Source organism: Asterias amurensis, chromosome 13, assembly GCF_032118995.1.
Source record: "Asterias amurensis chromosome 13, ASM3211899v1".
Taxonomy (NCBI): domain Eukaryota; kingdom Metazoa; phylum Echinodermata; class Asteroidea; order Forcipulatida; family Asteriidae; genus Asterias; species Asterias amurensis.
The window spans coordinates 7,831,277-7,857,718 of record NC_092660.1 but is presented as its reverse complement, the minus strand read 5'-3'; the positions used below and the strand labels follow the sequence as shown (position 1 = coordinate 7,857,718).

Genomic DNA, 26,442 nt, shown 5'->3' with positions numbered 1-26,442 from the left:
CCTCGTCGACTAACACGGTCGGCCATTTATTTTGACTCCCATAAATGGCCGACCGTGTTAGTTGGCAAAGTAAAAGGAAAACCACGCAATTTCGAGGCAAATTTGTGTGGATCATTGTATTCTACTTTTAAAACATCTTTCTAACCATATGCCTTTTATAACAAACGGTTACGAACACTTTTCAAAGACCAACTCGACCGATCCAAGGCAATGTGTTCCTTTAAAATGAAAATATCAGTACACTTACTTTTTAATGAATAGCACACAGTACACACCTCAATGCTGCTTGGCGTTCTCTGTTGTTTTTACCCATGACTGACTTGTGGATTTCCGGCCTTAGTTTTCCCTGGAAACGTTTTGCCTAAAATAACTAAATTCTAAGTAAAAGAAAAGAAACATACTTACATTCAGGGTAATCATATCATATAAAATAAAAATCTATTAATATTACTCATCCGATGATCATGTACATTTCACATAGAAAAATCCATTTTATAACTTACAAATATTTTAACTTTACAAAATATATATTTTAGAGTATTAATATGATTAGACTTTCTGGACGGAATGTTAAGAATGAACCTTCAGTGATTTTGATCACATGCACAGACATACCTTATAATGAAAACCAGATATGCTTCAGTTCATTTTGCATAGACAACTGTTAGCGTGTTTGAATGTAACAAAAAAAAGAATCTCAGCTAATTAAGCATACAGTAGTTATTTCAATAAAATACAAATACCACTCAAAGGTTATAATACACACACCACATTATGGGTCTGGTTTGTAGAGTTCCTGCTAAAATGGTTCTATTATACCCTTTTCTAAAGAGTTTTCTTGTGGGGTCCAGATTAAACAAAGAATTTCCTCGTGGTTCTATTGTTCTATTTTTTCAAAGACACTGCAAGGCAGCCTCGCTACCATGAGCAGCGCGCCATATCGATACCACTCGTCAAAAACCCCTGGGAGTAATGTACTGAGAAACAATGCTGATTGGCTCATGAAATTGGTTATGCATTAGATGTAAAGTGTGCACGCGTGTAGTTTTAGGATATTTTCAAATTGATCACGCCCACGCTTTTTATGGCACGAACTGGATTTTTAAAAGGAAAAACCAAAACATTCTTTAAGAGGAAAGACATGCGTGCACGCGTAGAAAGGATTGATTATAGGCATTCATTAAATGAACACTTTCTAGGGGTAATGATCGAGCAAGGCATGCTGGGAAAAAATGGGGCGGCGAGATTGATCACCCCTGGGAACGAGGTTGTCTGCAAGGACCCTTCAGAAAGCCCATCCAAGTGTTATGGCCTCCAATCGTGGACCCCTTTGCTTAACTCTTTGTCAAATAGGGACACCATTGTTTTCCTTTGTGATAGCAAGCTTGAACCTTTTGTCCCTTTTGTTATCAGTCCTCAGTTTGAATAACACTACAAGTACACACACTTCTGCACTCAGGCCCTCTTATAATCCCCCTTTTCTGTGTACACTATCCTTTTGGCGACAGCTCCCTTTGGTTTTGTAAACTTTTCCAACTGGGGACCTTCGTCCAACCGGGGACTTTTTAGCTACAGCTCCCATTGGTTTTGTACTGACTTTCCAACTGGGGACCATTACTCGACCTGAAACCCTAATTCACTCTGATGTGTTTGAATGTGTATAACTAGCCTGGCCATGGTGTCACCAAATTACTATCAGAGCGAGTATGTCCTCGCAGGAAGATTAATCCCTATTAGGAATACACAATCTGAGAAGTGTTACTCTCAGATTGAATATTTGGGGCATAAAAACTTGTTTATTACTATACTATTTCAAAGTGGATATTTCTCAAAATGCTTATACTATCGAAAGCTGCTCTATGCTTCTAACCAAGAGTTCGTATTGGAAGATTAATCCCTGATAGGAATACACAGATTAATCCCTATTAGGAATACACAATCTGAGAAGTGTTACTCTCAGATTGAAATTTTGGGGCATAAAAACTTGTTCATTACTATACTATTTCAAAGTAAATATTTCTCAAAATGCTTTATAATATCGAAAACTGCTGTAGGCTTCTAACCAAGAGTTCTTATTGCAATTAATTTTAAAAGTGACTACCAAACCTTTACTTCAACCTCTGAGCAGTTTGTTCTAGAACTGCTCTGTCTGCAACATCATTGAGTCACCATGCCTCAAGAAGTCCCCGGCAAAGGTGAGGATCTCCGTTTTGGTGACGACCCTCGGTGAGTGAGCTGGAGCTAGAGTGAAGTGTTCTCCTGAGGGGAACATGGCAGCGTGCCGATGGTCATCTTGTCTTATGATACACAGCCGAGGGTAGACGTTGAGGGAAGGAAGGAAATCTTGAGTTATCTGATTGCTGTGATCTGAAAGGAAAACGGTGGTCAATCAATTAATGAAATTACTGCAAAAAGCATGTTCATTTAACTTTAAAGGGTTTGGGTACCTTTTGAAGATTAAGTTTTGGGCCATTATAACATGAATCCCTACTAACTGTGAATGAAGATGTATGTAATATAATTTACCTGCAGCTTCATTGGCCATCAAGTGTTTGAGAACAAAAAGTGAAAATCACAGAGCAATGATTTCAGGAGAGTTGTGTAAATCTGTTGTACATGTTTAACAAAATTATTTTTGTGAAACTGTTTTGTTACTGTGAGACTTGCAGGCATGCACTTTTGCAGCTAAACAGCTGATTTAATTTTTTCTTTTTTTTTAAGTGGTGCCGTAGAAAACTGAAAAACACAGTACAAAAGTTAAATGTCATCAGTCATTTCCATTTTTTTTTGCGATTAGAAAGTTGCATGTCTGGACTGGAATGAATTGGCACTCTTTACAATGTAAAGCATCATGCACACATCTGTCTTTGGAATTATACCCAAAACCTTGCCCTAATCACAAGCCTTACACCTGTACTAAATGGCCAATAATTGTTGGCTTAATTTACAATCTATGACCCTGACTTGAAGATCCAATTCAAGACACACACCATCAAAGAGACAAACAGGTTTTTTAGTTGTTGTGAGACTTGCATGCATGCACTTTTTCAGCTGATCATCTTTTTATTTTTAAAACAGTGCGATAAAAAAACTGAAAACCACTGTACAGAAGTTAAATGTGGTCGGCCATTTCCTCCTTTTTGCAATTAGAAAGTTGCATGTCTGGACTGGAATGAATTGACTATCTTTACAAACTGAAGCACGATGCACACATCAGTTTTTTGGAATTATTTGCAGAACCTTCCCCTTATCACGAGCCTTACACCTGTACGCAATAGCCTATAATTGTTGGCGTAACAACCAATCTACATGTATGACCTTACATTTAGGTCCAACTCATGACACAAACATCATAAAGACACACAGGTTTTTATTTAAAAGGGACTGGAATGAATTGACACTCTTTACAAAGTGAAGCATGAGGCTCACATCAGTCTTTTGGAATAATCCCCAGAACCTTGCCCTAATCAAGAGCCTATTACACCTGTACAAAAAACCACACAGGTATTTTTAGCATGCAAGGACCCCTCCCTGTATCCATCAAGTGCTTAACAGCAAGCAGTAACTCACTACCAACCAAGCCGGTTAACTCTGATGGAACAGGTACGTCCGTTGTTTTAAGCTGGCCATTGGTGGTTTCGCTAAGGTAGGGCCAGTCAATCAAAGTTCTTGATGTGATGAACTACAGGTGTGCACTGTATACCTTGTGTGGGCAAGCAGTCTAGTGCAATGAACTCTAGTTTTGGTGGTAAAGGGTTTGGGTTTGAATCCCCGAGTAACATGTGTAACTTACCCCGGTGTAAATGGGTACCTGAGAGGACAAGTTCTTGATTTGATAAGGTGGTGTAAAGTGTTAACACTGTTATATTTTTATTTGTTTTGTGGCGTGTCATTGGCGAGCAGTGTAGTGCTTGAACTCTAGTTCTGGTCTTGGGCAGAGATGGTCTTGATGTGATGAACTACAGGTGTAAAGTGTTAACACTGTGTACACTGTTCACTTTGTCAGGTGTCATGGAAAGCAGTGTACTGCATTGAACTCTTTTTCTGGTGGTTAAGGGTGTGGGTTTGAATCCCCAAGCAAGATGCGCAACTGTAGCTTCTCCATACCCAAGTGTAAATGGGTACCTGAGAGGGCACAGATGTCCTTGATGTGATGGACTATACAGTTGTAAAGGGTTAATGTTGTTCATACTGTTTGCCTTGTGGGGTGTAATTGGCTAGCAGTGTCGTGTAGTGTAGCAAGTTTTGGTGGTTAGGCAATCAGGGTGTGAGTTCGCATCCCCAAGCGAGACGGATAACTGTAAATGCCTAGCCTATGGACGATGTGACCTGTGACATCACATGTTTACAAAAGAGCCAAAGACCTGGACTTCCTGCAGGCACGATTTGTACACATGCTTATTGGAAGAAAACTTAAAATCTTATATTTTATGGAGATGGCACTGCCTAATCCCTATCAACTGTTGATATAATGAAAGGGGGCACATCTCAAAACTTGGCCAGCTTTTACTTTCATAACTCTTGGATTTATGTGGAAATTATGACACCCTGCCAGAATACTCAAAGAATGCACAAGGTCACACTTTATTGTAAACAAAGTTCACATGGTCTATACCCAGGTTTTAATGGGTATCTAACAGGGCATGGTCTTGAGGTGTAAAGTGTTAAAGGCAATTACCAAAGGTTTGAAGTGCCTTTAAAAGTAACAAGATACACATGTACACATGTATCTGTATAAGTTTGTGTGGGCACAGTGGTTGTGATCACACATGGATATCATTGACTGAATAGAACATGATATATGTATTTAGCAAAGCCAGAAACACCTTTTGGTTATTTCTGTTTAGTTCCCGAAGCCCAAACACCTTGAGCTTCCAGTCCCTGGGGGCCATATATTCAAAATATTTTGAAGGAACTGTGACTCAGAAAAAGTCTTCCCCTTTAACATTTGCAGACTATTTTTGGACATGAGTTGCAATGCAAACTATAATCAGGACCACACTTACCAAACACCCAAACCAGTGAATAATTCATTTCGGTCCAAACATAAAACTTGTATTCTATCTTTTTGTCCATGGTACCCATTCAACTAAGTACCAAGTTGGCTTGGTACCAGTGGACAAAAGTATTGATCATATTGTTGAATACCCACGTAGCTACATTAGGTACCCAGGAAAATGGGTACCAGTGGACAAGTATTTGTCATATTATTGCAAACTCACTCAACAAGGTGTACCCAGTCAACTTGTTACTGGTGGACTAAAGATCAAGGGTATCGATCATGTTATTGAAAAGATTGAATAACCCCTTAGCTGCTATGAAAGTTGCCATCTTGTATGCGCGTCTTCACACGTACATCAAAGAAACACGCAGCACGCAGCATTCCCGATTTGATTTCTATGACACAAGCACGCACACACAAGTAAACCCGCGCAGAAACCATCTTGTAGAGCAAATTTCTGAACGGCGACGTCATATTCAATACGGTCTATCCGCTCAATGACATGTCAACTGGGTACCCACAACTCGGTACCCAGTGCCAGTGGACAAAAGATCAGTATGTATCATATTGAATACCCCACTCGACTAGGTACCAAGTCGACCAGGTGCCAGTGGACAAAAAAATAAGTTGAATTGATTATTGAATATCAGAGTTGTGATCATAGCTCTGAAATTCAGTAGTCATGATCGATACTTAGTATAGTACTGTTCTAACCAGAGTAAAAAGTCCAGTGTACATGAGCAACGTTCCCCTCTCATCCCTGCCCTCTACCCACCCACCTCAATGATCCTACTCCCTCTGGAGGGGGGTGTCCCTAGTCATGACCCAGGTAAAACAAGCCAGGTAAAACAAGGTCAGCGCACTCGGGACACACAGCGATGCATTGAGGGACTCAATGCAATCAAACACACCTGGGGGAACCTGCAGGAAAACGATATATCAACACTCCCGAATGAGTAGACAAGAAGCGCCAAAATAGAAACCTGATATCCTGATGAAAAAGCCTGGACTTTTACTAGTCTCACGCCGGTTTGATGTATGGACCAATCAGGGTTGAGAGCTGATAAGGTTTCAGAACTCTCGATCAACTGAGTTGAAGGGCCAATGAGTTCAGTGACTTGATCAATGATCAGTTAGTGGTCATGGGTGCTTACTGTGATCCTTCATAGTAAATGGGACAATTGCAGGTGGGTGGGGCAATTGCAGGTGGGTGGGGCAAGTAAGTTATGAAAGGTTAAGGGGATTGTATATCCTGATATCTGTGGTTTTTGGCATTGTTCAATTGTTTAAATCTTGTACATTCCACGCAGGAAGAACAATCAAGAATTGGGATACACAATCTGAGAAACGGATCTGAAGGTATTCTTTCTCAGATTGAAGTTTGGGGGGTTTAAAAACTGATGTCTGTTTCCATATTTATCACAATACTTCAAAGTGAGTGGTTCTCAAAATGCTTTTCTCTATTGAAAACACATAACTTTTTATTGCTATTAATTTTAAGAGTTATTACTAAACGAACACCTTCCCTTCGAGGATTACAACTAATGCCAATAACAGAAGCTCACTCAAAACAATTCTACACTTACATAATCCAATAATCTCATTGCACTGTATCTCATTAAGGGGATTATAAACATTGTTATTTTAACCCTACAGCTCTACAGTAAACATAACTTGAGGATCACGGAAGAGTCAAGCAAATTACGACCACTGTCTACTGCATGGTTAAGGCCAAAAATCCTTCAGGACTCCTGTGTAATCTCAGGAGTTAATTTGACTTCCTTTCAAATAGATGTCTTCATAAAGATCTATTAGAAGACAAATAGAACATCTTAAATCAAACCACAAGTTGATGTGTGTGCCCCACCCCACCTAGTCTTGGTCCCAAGACCATTGGTGTTGCGCGGTCACACACAACCAACGTTCCGATTATGCACGGCAAAAACTGTCCACGCTTGTAATGAACGAACGCTAGCGGGCGCTCTGTTTCTCTGATTTAGATCTCACCATGGTCTTGAATATTTGCAGCGACGGGTCTTAACTTTTTTATTGTTTTTCGGCAAATCTCCCCCGACTTTCCGGTGGAGCCAATCAGAGGCTGTGTTGCGGTTGGCTCATGAATAATTCATCAGTGTTGTGCATGTACTGTACAATGCATGCAGTAATTCCGTTGCATGACTTTTGCTTTACTCTGTGTGTGGGTATATACAAAGATACTATAGTATCTTTGGTATATATGTTTTTATCGGAGTATAATAAAGTCCAGATCAGTAGGATTTGAAACTTTGACACAGGGTTGAAATACGATAAAGAAAGGTTTGTGGTACCAGCAAAAACATTTCTATGTATAATGTCCAGATCCAGACTACTGCATTGCCATGATATGCAGCTTGAAATGCGATCGTGGCGTTATGCTCCCGACGTGCCAGGGCCCACACTGATGAAGCCTGTATTGGCTAAACAATTTGCTTATAGTTAGCACAAAATAGTATTGCTTAGCAGAAACTGGTTGCCAGCCAATTTTTAATTAAATTTGAAATTTTGTAGTGCCCAAGTTAATGTAGTGCCAAGTAAATTTTTAGATAGTAAAGAAATTTTGTACAGTATTTTCTGCCAAACAGATATTAACTGGTGGGCACTGTAGTGTTCACAGTGAAAGTTTTTTAATCTTGGGGGAAGGAAATCTTGAGGGATTCAAAAGCGTCTTTGGGAGAACGTATTTTGAAACGTAACCGTAGCTGCATATCTTGGAACGTAAGCGTAGCTTGACTCGGGATTGAAAGCGTACTTTTTGATATTAAAGCGTAACCTAATAGTATCTTGGAGTGTATAAGCGTAGCTGAGTAGCTGCGTAGCTTGAACGTAACAGTATCTTTTGGTGGAGCGTAAGCATATCTTGGAACGTAATTCGTAGCTGCGTATCTTGGAACGTAAGCGTAACTTGACATGGGATTGAAAGCGTACCTTTTGATATTATAGCGTAACTTGAAGGAACGTAAGCAGATCTGTAAGCGCAGCTGAGTAGCTGTGTAGCTTGGAACGTTGACATCTTTTGGAACGTAAGCATATCTTGGACTGAAGCGTAGCATCTTGGAACATAAACGCAGCTGCGTATCTTTGAACGTACGCATAGCTTGACTCGGGCTTGAAAGCGTACTTTTTGATATTATAGTGTAACTTGAAGGAACGTAGACCTAAGCGTATCTTGGAACGTAAACGTAGCTGCGGGCTTGAAAACATACCTTTTGATATTATAGTGTTACTTGAAGAACCGTAGACCTAAGCGTATCCGAGTAGCTGCGTAGCTTGGAACGTAACCATATAACATTTTTTTGGAATGTAGTCGTACCAATATCTTTTGGAATAACTCATGAGAAATTTGGAATTTTGATTGCTTGTCCAGCGGCGACTACTGCTATTCAACTCCCAGTTATTTGAGGCGAATAGTCGGGTCATTAAATTCCACTAGTTGCCCAGTTTAATCATTACCTCAAAAATAACTCTTCATTCACAGAATTAAAAAATAATACTTTGTTTGACAAAATTATGCTTTGAGGGAATTTTGTTTTAGCATTATTTTTATTTAAACCTTTTATACAAAATTCTCATAATTTTTGTAAGCTACTCACACAATAACAGTGTCAATATAACAAAATGCGATATTCCTACGTTTTGACATCATCAAAATTACCTGAAAACTCATAACAAAAAGAAATTAGGGGGCCATGAATCAAAATGGAGCATATTGGAACGTTGCGATCATAAGAAACAACGGATTCGACACCCGCAAGCTGGGAGTTCATAGCGCCTGGGATTTAACACCTCCAACCCCCACGAGACACGGCATGGGCGGTACGTGATATTCCACAAGGCTTATTTCAGTTTCACGTTCCGATTGCTCCACGCAGTGGGGCCATACAGCGTCCGATACACGGACTCTCTGAATGCTAATTTTACGTTCGATTTTTGACCATTATTTACGATTTCAAATCGTCACGTATTCATAATCTGAATAGGTACCTGTACTTAAAATTTCACTGTTTTCCTTTTAATAGGCCTATAATGACCACGGAATCACTCTTTGAGCAAAGATTATTAAAAATAGACCGCCGATCATATTGACCTTTGACTCGATCTAGTTTGAATAGTCATCTTCGATTCGTCACGTGATATGAATAATGCATTCATTAAAAGTAATTTACATAGTCTGGCCACGCCTTCAATTTGCAAATATCCAAGACCATGGTGAGCACAGGACATGGTGAGATCTAAAGCAGAGAAACAGAGCGCCCGCTAGCGTTCGTTCATTACAAGCGTGGACAGTTTTTGCCGTGCATAATCGGAACATTGGTTGTGTGTGACCGCACAACACCAATGGTCTTGGAACCAAGACTACACCCCACCTAGACCTTTGAGTTTAAAAATTACCAGAGTAAATTTGAACATTATTTTCATAAGCTGGTACATGTACTGATTGGTTTTGCATTAAGTGCCCCACCCCATAAACAAACTTGGAGTTTAAAAATTGCCAGAGTAAAGTTTTACATTTTTTAAAACTTGCCCATGTATTCATTTGTTTTGGGTTCTAAAAAAAAACGTTATTTGAATCTAATTGAATTGGGGGGGGGGGGTTAATGTGATAGTTTCATTGTTTAAACCTAAATTCATGAAAAACCTCAGACAGTTTCGATATGCCTATTGGTGGAGAGGGCGTCACGTGGGAGTGTTCAAACGGTTGATAATGACCAGCTGGACTCTGTTTATAACAGGTTAGTCTTAGTGCAAGACGTTTCTTGTAACAGACGATGCAGGTGCTGTTGGTGAGTTGGCCGCGCTGTGTGTGAAAGGAAAACGAGAACGTCTTGCACCAAGACTACACGCATACGAATGAATCCGGAAACTGTCGTAAATAGGCGTCTCAGTCATAACCATGCAACACACGGATGTACAGATCTCTTGGAAAGCATGTCGGAAACAGATAAGTTTTACACAGTTTCTTACTTTATCACGCCTTTAAACCAAAAAGGCATTTATGAATGGGAATAAATGAGTAGTGAATCGTTCTTAAATGGCTGTTTAAAACCTTGCAGGGTCGTTGCCGTGCCATAAAGGCCCGAGCCGAAGCCTTCGGCTCGTGCCTTTATCACATGGCAACAACCCTGCCTTATTTAAATGGCCCAGCAAGAACTAGTCGCTACCCTTTTATTCCCTTATTTATTTCATTTACTCACATCAGATCATCTTGTAAAAAATAACAATTGAAGGTGACTTGTTCATAAGAACATCACAGATTTACATAAAACTTACACAATCTAATGATGATAGTAGGAAACATCCCTTAAAATATTTGTGCCTGAAATGTCATATTTTATGAGAAATTAATTAAAATAGTTTCCAGTTTGGGGTATCGCTCAGTGAGCGTTAAAAAAAAAAAAATTGATGTCATGCAAAATGTGTAATCGGTCTTTCACTATTTTCTCATGACCCATCCAGATGGCCGATCAATCTCGAACTTCTACAGGTTTGTCAGTTTATGTACAATGGTGGATTACATAAAGTGCTTACACTGCCAGCAACTGTTTTATTAGCAAAAACCAATTCTGTCATGTTCCTTTAAAGGCAGTGGACACTGTTGGTAATTACTCAAAATAATTATTAACATAAAACTTTACTTGGTAATGAGTAATGGGGAGAGGTTGATGGTATAAGACATTGTGAGAACGAATTTTCCACGAATTTGATTTCGAAACCTCAAGTTTAGAACTTGAGGTCTCGAAATCAACCATCTAAAAGCACACAACTTCGTGTGACAAGGGTGTTTTTTCTTTCATTATTATCTCGCAACTTCGAAAACCGATTGAGCTCAAATTTTCACAGGCTTGTTATTTTATGCATATGTTGAGATAGACCCAATGAGAAGACTGGTCTTTGACAATTACCAATAGTGTTCACTGTCTTTAAGAGAATGCAAATGGAAACAACAGTTTTAGTTGGCAGCAGGATGGTGCACCCCTTGTTCCCAATTAAACTTTTGACCCTCATTGTTGAAGTTCCTTTGAACATACTTATGAGTACCAGTGCTAAATAAATTATTTTGATTGATTGATTGATTGATTGATTGGTACTGACTCTACCTCAGGGACTAATAAAGAACACTTTATGAGCATTCATCCCTTCATTGCTCTTCAGCAGTACATAGTACATGTATGTACATGTATGTACATGTAGGCCCACAAGTAGGCCTATAATATTCTTTATCCCCGATGCAAATTTAACATCTATTATATCGTTGCGGTACCCGCTGCCAAAACATAGGATTCGAACTGCCTCTAGCTGCCGGGCAACCTCGGTAGTCTAGTTGGTAAGACACTGCTCTAGAATTGCAAGGGTCGTGGGTTCGAATCCCACCCGAGTAACATGCCTGTGGTATTTTTTTTTTTTTCACAGGACTCGGGAAAGTACTGAGTATACAGTGCTAACACACATCGGTGTATGGGTAAAAACCAAAATTAATATTCTTTATCCCCGATGCAAATTTAACATCTATTATATAATAAAACTGTTTTTCTTGAACTTTTTTTTTCAACAAAAGCAATCTATGAAATTTGAAGAAGGGCTGTGAAGTTGAAGCTTAAAGCACTGTATTAAAGAGACACAGGTTTCATGACTGGGACTTGCTCGAACCAACACTCTGCTGATCAGAAACACAAGAGCTTGAGTCCAGTTCACTTGACTGCTAGGCCACGACATGCCATACTAAAAAACGTATCAAATTGCTCAGTATTCTCAATTTTGGAATGGGGGTGCGATAAAGTGTGTTTAATAAACCACAGTAGTGAGAGTCATTAACGAAAAAGTCTGAAACTTGGATACAAATTCAAGGGTACGTTGAAATGATGTTATTTGTACAGTTTGGTAACCCCTGGGGTTATAGATTTCAAGGAGCTTTTTGGAAACAGTATACAAAGCACTAGAGAAGTAGACCAATGAGCAGGATTTCTTTATTTTTGGAAAAAAATAATGTCTGATTCCCTCACCAGGCCAATATAAAAAGTCTGAATTCAGCAAAAGTCTGAACAATCTCATCCTTGAACCCAGTATAAACTTTCTTGAGTTGTAACTAATAGTGAATGAACCCAGGCCATTACATCATCAAGTCCTTTCAATAGGACAACAACTATGCATCCAAAATCTGACTTTTCTAAAGTGATTTATTACACGACCAGCATCCAAATAATGTCTTCTCCACCTTACTGATGACCTTCTCTGAATTTTTAAAAAGGAAAGCATCATTGCATAACGTCCCATTTTTTTGAGACAGATTACCAGAATGACCTCATTGGACATGCATCAATTAAACCAGGCTGTCATCGCCAAGGTAATTTCCTTTTTCAAAAAAATTTACGACAATCTGAGGAAAATTGTAAAAAACCCTGAGGGTAAATCGAGGTTGGGTTTATAGGAGGAACTCTGACGTCTCCACAAAGGATAAAAAAATGACAAGTTTCATGATGAAGTCCAGACCACCATGGTTCTTCTTAGGAAGTGAGCTGGAAATGGTCAGTGCAGGATGGGGGGGGGGGGGGGGCTCGGGGGCTTGGTAAACACTCCTAAAGAGGGGGCTCCACAGTCCATTACAGTTCTCTTATTCACTCAATTCTCAATTTTCCAACAGATTAATCCTTATGAAAATGGGGGGGGGGGGGGTTACTTTACAGAATATTCAATTTATAAACACTCCTAATAGAGAGGGGCTCCATGGTAAAGTTTAGTTTTTTCCCACAAATAGATCAAGTCCTTATACAAAATAGGGTGGACCTAGAAGTCTCTAAACCACATTAGCTCAAGTACAGAATCTTGATGCTCCAAGGTCATATACAGTTTTTGTGATCAACTTATTTTCCAATAGATGAAGTCAACATGACAATTTGGGAACAAACAGTATACATTGCCACTGTGTGTTTGATACCTTTCAAGCGCCATTTTTGTCAAAAGCAAATTTGGACACAGGCTGAACAGCGCCACTTTCACATCAACCAATGTTGGACACGATTTTACAAGGGGCCTTAGACACTACAAAAATAGTTGGCCTTTCACACGAAGTACACAAAATTGTACAACCTTGTTTCAATTTATCAAGGAACCCATGCTAAACTGCCTTGTGTGAAGGTTTTCAAATCAAGCACCCCAAGTGTATCAAGTCTATCTTCAATTATTCTCCATTAAATCTAATATTGGACTTGGTATTGGTATTGAAATCTAGGTAAACAGTAATCATGTCACAGAGCTTGGCCAAGTCTATTATGCGGCTGTTCTTCCCAAATAACAAGACAAAAGTGACACATCATTTCTCTGAATGTCTTTTTTTGTGGTTAACATGAAGTCACAGGCACAGATGGTCAGTGTTAAATATTCGCTGGTTTAGACTCAAGCGAAGAAGATTATCTCTTTCTACACTTGGTATTTTTTTCTCCATCAGCGACAAGTAGCCTCATATGAAACACATTTTCTAATGTCCAATTGGATATAAAGGCGCTAATCCATTCAAGAGAAAAATGGTTTCTGTTTACATCACTTTCTTTTTAACAAAATCCTGAATTTAGGGAAATACTTGAGAAACTACATGCCTACATCAAAATGGCACAAAAGTTACAAATGAAGGTCGATACAAATGGCTTTAAACTCGAAAACAAAAAGACTGCAGTTTTGATACTGAAGGGAGAACAACATTCCAGCGTAAAGCATTTTCGTTTGCACCATCTTCTTTCTCCCTTTGGTGACTGGTTTAATTATTCTACGAAAATTTTATAGCTCAAGGAGATTTTGAGAAAATCCTGAATTATTCAATTCAATTCAATTCAATTCAATTTTATTTGTCCCACCATGTAGGAAATTCTATTTGAATACATGCAATACAGAAAGAAAAATAAATAACACACAATCATAAATAAACTACTGGAAAATTAATTAATCAATCAGAAAACTACATTACTAATAAACCACAATTTAATTATACTGAAAACTACATCTAAGCAGAAAGTAAACAAAGTAGTTAAACACGGTTGAGTAGACGGACTGAGTATGGGATGAAGGAGTTGAGGTACCTGTTTGTTTTGCACCTAAGTGACTGCCATCTCCTACCACTTCTAAGTTTGATGAAGAATTTGTTTAATGGATGGTTGGTGTTACATCTCTGCTTTAGATTGAACCTTATCTTTGCAAGTTTCATCAAGATCGATGTCTATCCCTAGAATTTTTGATGCTTGTTTCACAACCCGTTTCATTTTACCAGTCTCTTGTTTTCTTGCTCCATTGTACCAAACCACACAATCATGAGTAATAGCACTTTCAATAACAGATGAGTAAAACAGAATCATAATTTCCTTGTCTACATGAAAATAATTCAATTTACGCAAAAAATACATTAACAGACAGCCCTTTGTGATGAGCGCTGAGCAATGATTACTCCAATTCAATTGATTGTCAATTATAGTACCCAGGTATTTGTAATTTTGCACAATGTCAATATCCTGTCCAATTACATGTAGGTTAATACTATTTGCTGAAGGTTCACCTCTCTTAATATGTCTGAAATCAAACACAATCTCTTTTGTGTTTTGAGGATTCAGTATGAGATAGTTATCATTTCACCACTGGCTAAAGTTATGTATCGCTTTCCTATATTCCCCCTCCTGCTGGTTGTTTATGAGTCCATGAATCACTGTGTCACTGGCGTATTTGAAAATTTTCACTGAACTGAGGTTGGACGTACATTCATTTGTGTAAATGATAAACAACATGGGTGAAATGACACAGCCCTGAGGTGAACCAGTGTTACAAACTAGAGGGTCTGAACAAATGTTGTTGACTTTAACCTTTTGGACTCTTGCTGAGAGAAAGTCCCTTATCCAGAGAATTAAAGATGGTTTTACGCCTAAGTGTTTGAGTTTCTCCAGTAACAAAGTTGGTTGCATCGTGTTGAAAGCCGATGAGAAGTCAATAAACAGAGCCCTTGCATAGCACTGCTGTTTGTCCAAATGTTGGTAAATTTCGTGCGTGAAACTCAGAATAGCATCCTGGACTGATTTATTGGGCTGGTATGCAAACTGGTAGATGTCGAGTTTCTCCTGAATAGGCTGGATTATGGAAACATCCTGAAAAATCACACGCCTACGTATGTACATGTAGGCCTACATCTAAACGGCACATGTAGGCAAAATAAAAAAATGGCTTTCAACTCACAAACAACAAATACTACAAATTTTATTCTTAAGGAAGAAAAAAAAATCTCAGTGTATCCCCCGTCCACCTTAATAACAGGTTGAAGTTGATAAAAGAGGTAATTTCCCCTAAATACAAATATCAGTCAACAGTGTGAGGATGACGGCTAGTTTAGCAGCTCCAGACACCTGCAGGCTAAACAGTTTCTCACTCGGAAGAACACTCATACCTGGCCCGCAGACGTCTAATAAAATGGCCGGCTGCTTTTTGTTATTTGTTTTTTTGTTGTCGTTGAGAGATCCAATGCTGGTCCCGGTGACACAAAAGGAAAACTTGTGTTCATTGTAAAAAAGTTGACGCTTTTGCAAACTTTTCTGGAATGGAAAGTTTCCGCATAATGTTGGAAGCGTTTGTCAACATACATTGTGAGTGAACATTTTATACTTGGTTGTAAACACTAAGTGGCTTTAGAGTTCACGCTAAAATCTTAAACAGCTGCTTGCAAACATTTTTGAAAGAAGACTTGGCTTGAAAACTTGGAAAGGATTCAGGAAGTTTGATTCAACAACTTTCCAAACATACAAAGTATTAACCATATAATAGGTCTAAAATGTGGCATCAGCTCACCACTAGTGTACAGATGTTCCCTACTGCAGTACCACAGGGCAACAACTCTTCAAAATAGGGTTTCTTGAAGCACTACAGTCAGAGCCAAAAAACAAGGGTGTCATTTTAGGGCGACACGAGGGGTGCACCATTTATTTCTAAGGGGGCACTTCTGACAAATGGGAGACTTTCCAACGCTAGGTGGCAGCAGACTTACCGGGTAAATTTCAACTGTTTGCATAGTTCTGAACATGCGCATATTCTGAGAACAATGGCTTTACCGGTAAGTCTGCTGCCACCTATCATCCCAGAAAGTCTCCTATTATTTAGTTTTCGTTTGCATTTCTCTTCAACAAGCCCCTCTTAATATGCCATTTCAAAATTGATGCAATTGCAATGGACAAACTTGCAATGGCCCTATTAAGCCAAATTGCTTTCTCATGACAAACTCTGACTGTGTGACAAATTTCTGTGCTCAAAACATCAAAGACACAATTAAGTGCCATACTACATGTATGTTGTACTTAATTTTGGTTTTTACCCATACACCGATATGTGTTAGCACTGTATACTCGGTACTTTCCCGAGTCCTGTGAAAAAATATCACAGGCATGTTACTCGGGTGGGATTCAAACCCACGACCCATGCAATTCTAGAGCAGTGTCTTACCAACTAGACTACTGAGGTTGCCCAGCTAGAGGCAGTTCGAATCCTATGTTTTGGCAGCGGGTACCGCAACGATGTAATAGATGTTAAATTTGCATCGGGGATAAAGAATATTAATTTTGGTTTTTACCCATACACCGATACGTGTTAGCACTGTATACTCAGTACATATCAGTACATATCGGTGTATGGGTAAAAAACCAAAATTAATATTCTTTATCCCCGATGCAAATTTAACATCTATTATATGTTGTACTTGTTAACTGTTTTATTTATTTATGCAAGTTTGCCCAAAATAGGGCTAGAAGCCACTCTTGGTGTGGGGCTACAAGAACCAAAAATATTTAAGATAAAAATAAGTCTGGGGAACTGATTAGTCTAGAATGTAGGACGGAGGGAAACATGCACCAGGCAATGCAGTATGTAAAAAAGCTGTTGGAATAACGCTTTGCTACACCTCAGAACAGAAATAGTATATGAGTGAGAAGATGCAGAAAACCTGGTTTTATGTTCAATCATCCTGATGCATATCCCAGCAGGCACAAGTTGGTCATAGTAACGTTAAACCGACGTCACATCCCGACGTCGGATGACGGTTGGCTCATGGTTCTATGTGAAAGTTTGTAGGACGTCTGTTACCGACCATTACCGACGTCTGTTAGCGACCATGATACAACGTAATTTTTCCGACCACAAACCGACGTCGACAGACGGTCAATAAATAGACGTCATTTAGACGTCGGCAAATTTCCCAAAATATGACGTCAAATTCCGACGTCGGGTGATGGTCAGTTCATGGTTCTATGTGAAAGTTTGTAGGACGTCTGTTATCGACCATGATACAACGTAGTTTTTCCGACCACAAACCGACGTCGGCGTATTGTCAATTAATGACATCGTTTAGACGTCATTGGAATACCCCAAACCCGACGTTACATTAACATTATCTACATTTATAATTATTTATTAGTTATAATTGATTTTTAATAATTCACATTATCAATTAATACAATGCATACATACATACAATCCGCTTGATCTCCTTCGTTGCCCTCTAATCACCGCACCTATTATACTATTCAATGGTACAGCATGTGTATATATACCGATCGGTTTCAAGAATTTTGCATTCATGGGTGTTATAGATTGTAATTAAAACTTTGTAGTTTTAATTAATATTTTGGAATAAAGCCGTCAAATTTAGTTCACACATTTAAAATATCACAAAATCTATTGATATTTAACACAAACAAAACAAAACATGTGTTTGTAGTATCTAATTACCGCTTAATTTGTTGTATAATTGTTGCAGTATGTAACCACATCTAAGTCTGACCTCAAAATTTGCATAATATGCAAATGATGTCGTGACGGTAAATTGCCGTTGCAAGCTAACCATAATATGACGAAATACTGATGTACATATTATGACGTCATAATGACGTCACAGGTTGACCAAAATATAATGACGGTACTAACTGGTTATTATACAAACAATAATGTGACGTTTGTTTATGGTCGGCTTATGGTAATACAGTTATGGTTACAAAGGGACATACAAAAAACGTCTGTGCAACGTCTGCTCAAAGACGTTACTATCTGGTTAAAATACAAACATTAATGCGACGTCTTATTATGGTCAGACTGTTGTAATAAAACGATGGTTAGACTATGACAATAAAATTACGTCTAAGCAACGTCTGGTCAATGACGTAACTATTAAGTTATAAATCTACCTAAAATGTAACGTTCATTTTCGGTTACATTTTAGTTATTATAGTCATGACCATCTTACGACGTCCATACGACGTTATTAATTTACGTTTGATTCTTGTCGCCAATCCGACGTTGTATTTTAGTCACTTTTTGGTAATCTGACGTCGCGACTCAAAATCAACCATAATATGACGTCAGAAAGACGTCGTGTGCCTGCTGGGATGTGATAGGAGGAACCAGGTCGGACATACTGGTGGAAAATTTACCATGAAAATATCTGTAGAAAAGAGAGAGCACGGCTACAGACCGACATTGTACAGTGGGAGAGGTTGGATCTTGCTCCCTAACATAATTAAGATCATAGTACATGAATGCTGTGTTCAGATGATCTTTCCATCAAGGGAACTTGGCTAACTCCTACAGGGGATATGAACGCCAAGATGGCAATAGCCTATCTCTCTCATTACAAACTTGGTTCAACGTCTATAATTATGAATTACACAAATCAAAAGAGTGAGATTCAGTACCTACATGTAGACAACACTTATTCTAGTCATTGTGAAATCAGACAATAGCTTAGTAGGATTCGAACCCATAACCTTGTGATTGCAAGTCTTGCAGTCTAATCACTGGGACCACAGTGACCTAGAAACATCACACAAACACACATGGATAAACACCGATGTGTATCGATTCCCACAGTAAATTCATCATACACAATAACTTGGGAGCAGTTTCTCCACATGTTTTATACTATCAACCTCTCCCCATTACTAGAAATCAAGAAAGGTTTAATGCTAATAATTATTTTGAGTAATTACCAATAGTGTCCATTGCCTTTAAGTCCTGCAGTCTAACCACTAGACCAGAGTGACCTGTGACTATGTACGTACAGTATCTATGATTGTGTATGCAATTCTCACACAATTTTCTATACAAAAAGATTTCACTAGTAGTCAATGATTGGTCATTACCCCGACAGCCCTGGGATGAGAGTCATTGCTGACAAAAAAAAGCCTGAAACTGGTATTAGGAGGTAGGCATATACATCGGATTGATGGCATTTCCACTTTCAATAACCCCTTGAGTTTACAGATTCCAAGGACCTTTATGAACAGTATCCTCAGTGCTAGAGAAGTAGATGAAACAGCATGACTTATTTAGTTGGAGAAAAATACAATATTTTTTGTTTTACCAGGCAGACTTTACAAAGTTCGAATTCAGACAAAAGTCAGAATTTTCTCATCTTGTCAGTCAAAAATCAAAGTGTCTTCCCTACCCATGATAGAAAAAAGATGGACTCGGCACCTGTTGTCCCCATATTAACTGCTTGATCATCTGACTTGCCTTTGCTGGTTGATAAGAACGTCCGTCAAAATAATCATTTTTGATGTTGGGGAGCACCGTTCCTGAAACAGGATACTCACAGGTAGAAATTTCATCGGAAAAACAGGAACGACTGAAGAGGTGGAAATGAGTCATTATAGAAGTGACTTTTCTCATTCCGCCAGAAAATTAATCCAAAAAGCTTTAGGGGATATTAAGAACATGTAATGCTTGTCATCACCATGTGGCACTTGCTGTTTTTATCGATAAAGTTATTTGTACCTCTGGGGGTATGCACAACTTTTTGAGATGTGATGAGGGGTCATACATGTACCTCCTTCATTGCTACATGTCCCCCCCCCCCCTCATCAACCCGCCTACCAAACCCAACAACTGTAAAATGACATTAATTGCAATTGTTTTCCTTTTTTTGACAGCATTAAAGGACCCATTGTCCCTTTTTGTTATGTCCTCGGTTTGAATGACACATTCCAATGGCACACAATGTGAACCCAGGGGTTATTAATGTACATCCCCAAAAAACTGCGGTGTTAGCCCCCCCCCCCCCCCCCCCTCAGGTGTCCATTCGCAAGCAAAGGCCAGAGTATCAATACCGTTACAGTTTCTTTGCTGTTTTCTCAACAATTTTTGAAATTTTGAAATTGAGCAAAAAGAGAGGTGTAGAGGTGCACACAAAAGTATACAATTGTCAATTACACCTTGTATAACTGTGTCAGATTTTTGGCCCCAAACATTAAAAAATAGATTTTTTTGTGTGAATGGTATTTCAAAGAGTATCACCTGCTCTAACGAAAAAAAGTTTAACTTTTACTTTTAATGGTCAGGAACCATGACAAAAATTTAAAACGTTTCTTATAAAACATGTAAGAATTGGTCACGTGATATATTGTCGGGATCCCGACAAAAACTAAATTTGAGCACTTTGTTTCACTGCTACAAATAATTAGCGACTTTTTCGAGCAATGGCTCAAATGAAAGCTTGTAACTTTCTCAACCCCCATCAAAATACCTATTGAATTTTAAATCAAGATTTTTGGGTCAAATCGGCCAACAAATCTGACATAGCATCTTTAATATTGTAAATTTTGCATTGTGGATAAAGAACATAATTCGTTTTAACCCTTACACCAACATATATTACGCACTGTAAACTCAGTACTTTCCAGAGTTCTGCAATAAAAAACTTTGTAGGTTAATCACTCGGGTGGGATTCGAAACACCAACCTTTGTATTGCTAGAGCTGCCCCCAATTTCACGAAACTCATCGCAAGTTGCGACGCATCGTAGGGTTTGCGATTGGTCGCAGACCTATAAGACACTACGCGGCTGCGACGAGTTCGCAACTTACGACGTGTAACCGGTCGCAACTCGCCCTTGCGACGCGTCGCAACGCTTGGTGAAATCGGGGGCAGATGTCTTAACACCACACCACAGAGCTAGCCCTAGGCAGTTTGAATCCTATACTATTTTAGCAGCGGGTACAATGACTTATTCATTACTTTAGACTGTAACAGTCACTACTCAATGAACCACCAACCTTTGCATTGCTAGTCTTACCACTAGACAACAGAGCTAGGCCGGTGGCTAGAGGCAGTTCCAATCCTATGTGTTAGCTGCGGGTATAATTACTTTATACAGCGGGTTATACATTATTTAAAACTGTAACAGTATCGCTACCCAATGAATAAGCAATGTAGTCACAACTTGGGCCTCCCCAATATTCTTTATCAGTATCAAACACTGGAGTTTCGTAGAGAGAGGAAATTGTGAACGGCTGTGTTCTACTTCACCTGAACCCACGTGGCTCTGTAAGAGTTCCTGGCATGGGTGCAAAGGATTATACAGGGGGAACATTACAGGTGTATGATCTCATTGGAAATTATGTGGAATGACGCAAGAGGGGTTTTTCTACCACACAACTTCAAACAGCAGAAAATACTGCTCAGCAAACTTCTTTACAATGCAAAAAACAAAGTGGGCACATATTGCAACAATGCAAACTTTGATGAAATTTAGGCTGGTAACCAGTTTCTATTAATCACAATTTAACTGTGCTTATAAATAGCAAGTTTTTATGCTCACAAGCTATCCAGTCGACTTGGATTCTACTGACAGTTTAGTGCACAAAATATGGAATAATAGGTGAAAAACTGATTGAATAGATCTAGTATTAGCTTACACCTGGGATTATGGTTTCACCAATTTTATTATACCGTTGTGTAATAAGCACTGTACATAATACCCCATCTGACATGTCTGAGAAAAAAATCCACAGAAATATTCTTGGAATGGATTTGAAGCAACCACCCCCTCACATTATATTACCCCGAGAGCAGATGTTATACTTGGTTCTTATCCTACTTCTACGTAGCTACAACAAGCTGCTTCAGCACATTATTACCCCTCATCATACTTAGACCCCGGTCATACTTAGACCGTTCATCTAACTTTCTCATCTCCCTGTTGAGCATACAACCAAAGTTGTTTAAATTAGCACTGAGGGGTTATTCCAACACTGTGTCATGGCCTCTCAGATCCTATTTATACACCTGGGTCAAGAGAAACAATTATGCTTAATCATGTTAATTGCCTTGCTCTGGAGTACAAGTGTTTTGGTCGGGAATCGAACACACACTCCAATGGTTTAACCATCTGAGCTTGAGTCAAATGCAGTATAGCTCATGGCCACAACACTCAACACCATTACACTATCGATTTATTGAGGATGCCATTAGAAAAAAACTTGTTATTAAAGTCACCTGGAAGTGGTATTTTTTCAAAATAAAGCTTTTGTCACTAATGTATGTGTTTTGATGAGTGGAATGTGGATAAACAGTTAGCTAAGGTTTTAAAAAATCAGTTCTTATGTTATTTACAAATTTAAGAGTAAACCCCGACCCGAGAGGGCGCTGTTCGTGACGTCAATCGAGGCAGACTTTGCCTGTAATGCGTAGAGTAAACACAATTGCAAAGTACATGTACAGACCAAATCGTGAGTTTGTACGTTTCAAAAAAAAAAAAAAAATTGTTTTTTTCCGGCAATGCCGAGGTGTATTGCTGCTGAATGCAGAAAAACACTTTTTGAAGGGACCAACTCATGACTTGGACGTACATGTACTTTGCACGTGTGTTTACTACACGCATTGCAGGCAAAGTCTGCCTCGATTGACGTCACAAAAGGGGTAGGCGGAGTCAGCCCCCCAAACAACTTTATATATTTTTTAAACATATAAATCGTGACAAACAATTACTAAAAAAATTGTTTTATTGTTCGTAAGCATATATACTCTTATGTTTGAAAGAAAAAAATTCTATTTCCAGGTGACTTTAATCACAGAATTACAGCATACGTAGTATTTCCAATATATTTTGATTAGCAGACTTCAATCTCAAAAGGGTTGAATGAAACATGTATTATACTTGTTTCTACCTTTGGTGACTGTTTTACTTCTTTTAAGAAAATTTGAGAACAAACATATTTTGAAATACATGAAATCAGGAAAAATGCTGAGAAATCACACACCTGAAAGAAGAAGAGGGTGGAAGGGGCAACCAACATGTTTGTAACCTACATAAAGTCATGCAGCCTACACATGTACCTGTACATGTGCAGACCATGTAATGCAGAGTCATGTTTACCATCTTAGATCTACATGGCTGCAAGAACAAGCCCAGAGCTGGGGATATGGCTGTTGGGCATATATGCCAAGTCACTACCCCTCCGTAACTAAGTTCAGGAAATTGGGAGCATAAACACTTTACACAAGCAGATCAACCGCAAACATGCTCCATAAAAAAAGGCAGTCCTGACATGAAACTACTTTTAAAGTTCATTTCCACGTCTGGGAACGTTGGGAAGTACAAGATAGAGGCCACTTTAAAGGCACTGGATAACCATTGGTACGTAATTACTCAAAATCATTGTAACCATAAAAAACTTGGTAGGAGAGCTGTTGATGGTATAAAACATTGTGAGAAGCGGCTCTCTCTGAAGTAGCGTAGTTTTTGAGAAAGAAGTAATTTCTCACTCAAATATTAAAAAACTTCAGGCCTGAAGCCTTTTATTATGCATCTGAAAGCACACAAATTTGTGCAACAAGGGCATTTTTCTTCTATTATTCTCTCGCAACTTCAACGACCAATTGAGTCCAAATATTCACAGACTATTATTTCATGCATGTGTTGGGATACACCAATTGAGAATACTGGTCTTTGACAATTACCAAATGTGTCCAGTGCCTTTAAGTAGCAAGGGGGTCTTGAAGACAGGAGAGCCGAGTTGATTCTGAACTATTGGCTTCCTGTGAGAGATGAGGAATGCCACTTGTCATAATAGTGATGACACGGTGATGGCCTGCCAAGGCAAATAATGCAGGAGACGTACATGTATACTGAGCGAATCCCAACTATGGGGTTGTGTTTCAACTCAAAGAAGGGCTCCCGGGAAATGTTCAGTTTTGTGATTGACTCATACATGTATTCCAAATACACAGAGTTCTTTTGACGCTGAAAAATAAAATCACAATTCTCAAACCTTAAAGGTGATGTAAACAATAGACCGTTTTGAATATGACGTCACCGTTCAATTATCTGCCTTATAACGTGATGCGTGGTGGTGTGCGTGCATGTGTGGTAGAAATCAAAACAGGAATGCTGCGTGTTGTGTGCTCCATTGATGTGCGCGTTTAGACGCGCGTACGTATGGTTTGACCTACAAGATGGCGACTTTCATAGCAAAAAGGGGTTAATCCATACGGTCCATTGGTAATTAGAACCAATTGTTTGTTTCAACCCTACAGTTAATTTTACTTTAGAGAAGCGTTTCTGTCTAGTTTTGGGGCATAAAAACTCATATTTATTTCCATAACTGCATTACTTTGAAGTGAAATGTTTCTCAATAAACTTTTTTCTAACTAAAGCTGCTGCAGGCTGATAACCAAAACCTTTTATTAGAATAATTACTGAACGTATAGGCCCTACATTCCCTTTTAGTTAAAATGTTTGTAACTGCCACTGTGTTTGATTATTTTCAAATGCAACTTTTGTAAAAATCCATCACATTTCAAAACAAATGGTTTTACATTTTTGTTAAGAGAATTTCTAGATGTTTCCTGAATTTTAATGATATTCAATAAAAAATGGTATTGAATTTGACCTTTTGACAGGCACAACAGTTTTAAGAGTTATTGTACTCGTCCTAACTTACATGTAGGACTAGTCTTAAAGATACAGGACAATATCGGTTATTGTCAAAGACCAGTCTTCTCACTTTGTGTACCTCAACATATGCATAAAATAACAAACCTGTGAAAATGTTGACCTCATTTGGTAGTCAAAGTTGCGAGATAACTATGAAAGAAAAAACACCCTTGTCACACAAAGTTGTGTGCTTTCAGATGGTCGATTTCGAGACCACAAAATCTAATTCTGAGGTCTCAAAATCAAATTTGTGGAAAATTACTTCTTTCTCAAACTAGGTCACTTCAGAGGGAGCCGCTTCTCACATTGTTTTATACTATCAATCTCTCCCCATTACTCATTACCAAATAAGGTTTTATGCTTATAATTATTTTGAGTAATTGCCAATAGTGTCCCGTGCCTTTAAGTTTTCAATAGCTCCTAAAGAATACTAGTACTAGTCCTAAGTTAGGACTATCTTTGTGAAAAGAGGGCTGTTTTACATGCATTACACACCACACAGGACCAGCAGCTTTACATCCCATCCGAAAGACCAAGCAATAATGGTTTAAAACATCTTGGTTAATGAGACAAGTGTTCAGACCTGGACTCGAACCTACACCCTGTTGATCAGAAACACAAGAGCTTGAGTCCAGTGCACTTGACCATTGCTTTCATCCAGCTCTGTGTGCTGGATATAAGGCATTTCAACATCCTACGTAACAGTGTACAAGCCCGCTACAACAAGTGTACAAATACAAGTGTCACAACCAGCAAGCATAATGAGCGTCAAACCAGCATCTATAAACAAATGTCAACTATTATTACTACAGTAAATTAATCACTCTCATAATCCAGTTCTTACAACTGATGCACAGTTACACCATTGATGTCCGTACGTTCCCCCTGTTGGCATTCTAACCCGACCTTTACCATTTCAACCAAAGCGTCACATCTCAAATCCACCCTCTCGACAAAATAGCGCTTCGTGACATTTCATATCCTTAAACTTAATCTATGACCCCCTCTGCAAATCCCAACAACTTCTTGTTTAATTACAGGGGTAGGCACCTCCTAACCCTCCCCACCGTCCTGGCTACAAATAAACTAACATCAATCCCGAATCATTCACCCCTTAGAAACACTTGGCTTGACAATTAAATTTCCTAGAATGCCAATCTGCAGAACAGGGAGCTGCCGGTTGAAATATCAAGTTGCTAAAGTCAGAGCTGAGAAGGTAATCCGTGTTTTTTATGTAGCGAGCTAATGAATTTAAAAACATGGCTCAAAAGCTGGATGGAATGTAATTTGGTTTTAACACATGTATACCGATTGTGTGTAAAGCACTGTATATTTGGTACTTTCCCGATCCCTGTGCTTGGTACTTGTTACTTGGTGTAGGAGGAGGTCAGGAGAGCGTTGTCTAATTCACTTTTTGGTTGTTTCTGTTTAGGCCTAAATTATGAATGTAATTGCTTTTGAAGATTTGGTGGTATTGGGAATCTATGAGGGATTTTTGTATTGCAGATTATTCCATAATTTCAGAGTTCTTGGTAAAAAAGATTGTTCGTAGATGGTACATGAGATGCTGGGTATTTTGAACTGATTGGCATTGCCCTTTCTTGCCCTCTGCGGTTTTGATTCTAAAATGTGGCTTTGGTCGGCTTTGATTAAACCATTTGATCATCTTATCAAGTGTTGTTAGC

The 26,442-nt window shown here is 38.8% G+C and overlaps 1 protein-coding gene across 2 annotated transcripts in view; it reads right to left on the bottom strand.

Annotated features, from left to right (window-relative positions):
* Nucleotides 1-1,783: 1,783 nt before the first annotated feature.
* The window catches only part of LOC139946483 (uncharacterized), a 68,274-nt gene continuing 43,615 nt past the window's right edge, over nt 1,784-26,442 (bottom strand). Inside the window, exon 19 of one of the 2 annotated variants that reach the window (XM_071944149.1) lies at nt 1,784-2,367. In XM_071944149.1, the coding sequence (XP_071800250.1) occupies nt 2,135-2,367 (233 nt within the window). In that variant the 3' untranslated portion in view covers nt 1,784-2,134. Of the gene's footprint in view, nt 2,368-13,941; nt 15,199-26,442 lie in introns of those variants that run through there. The other variant, XM_071944150.1, reaches the window with a different exon arrangement.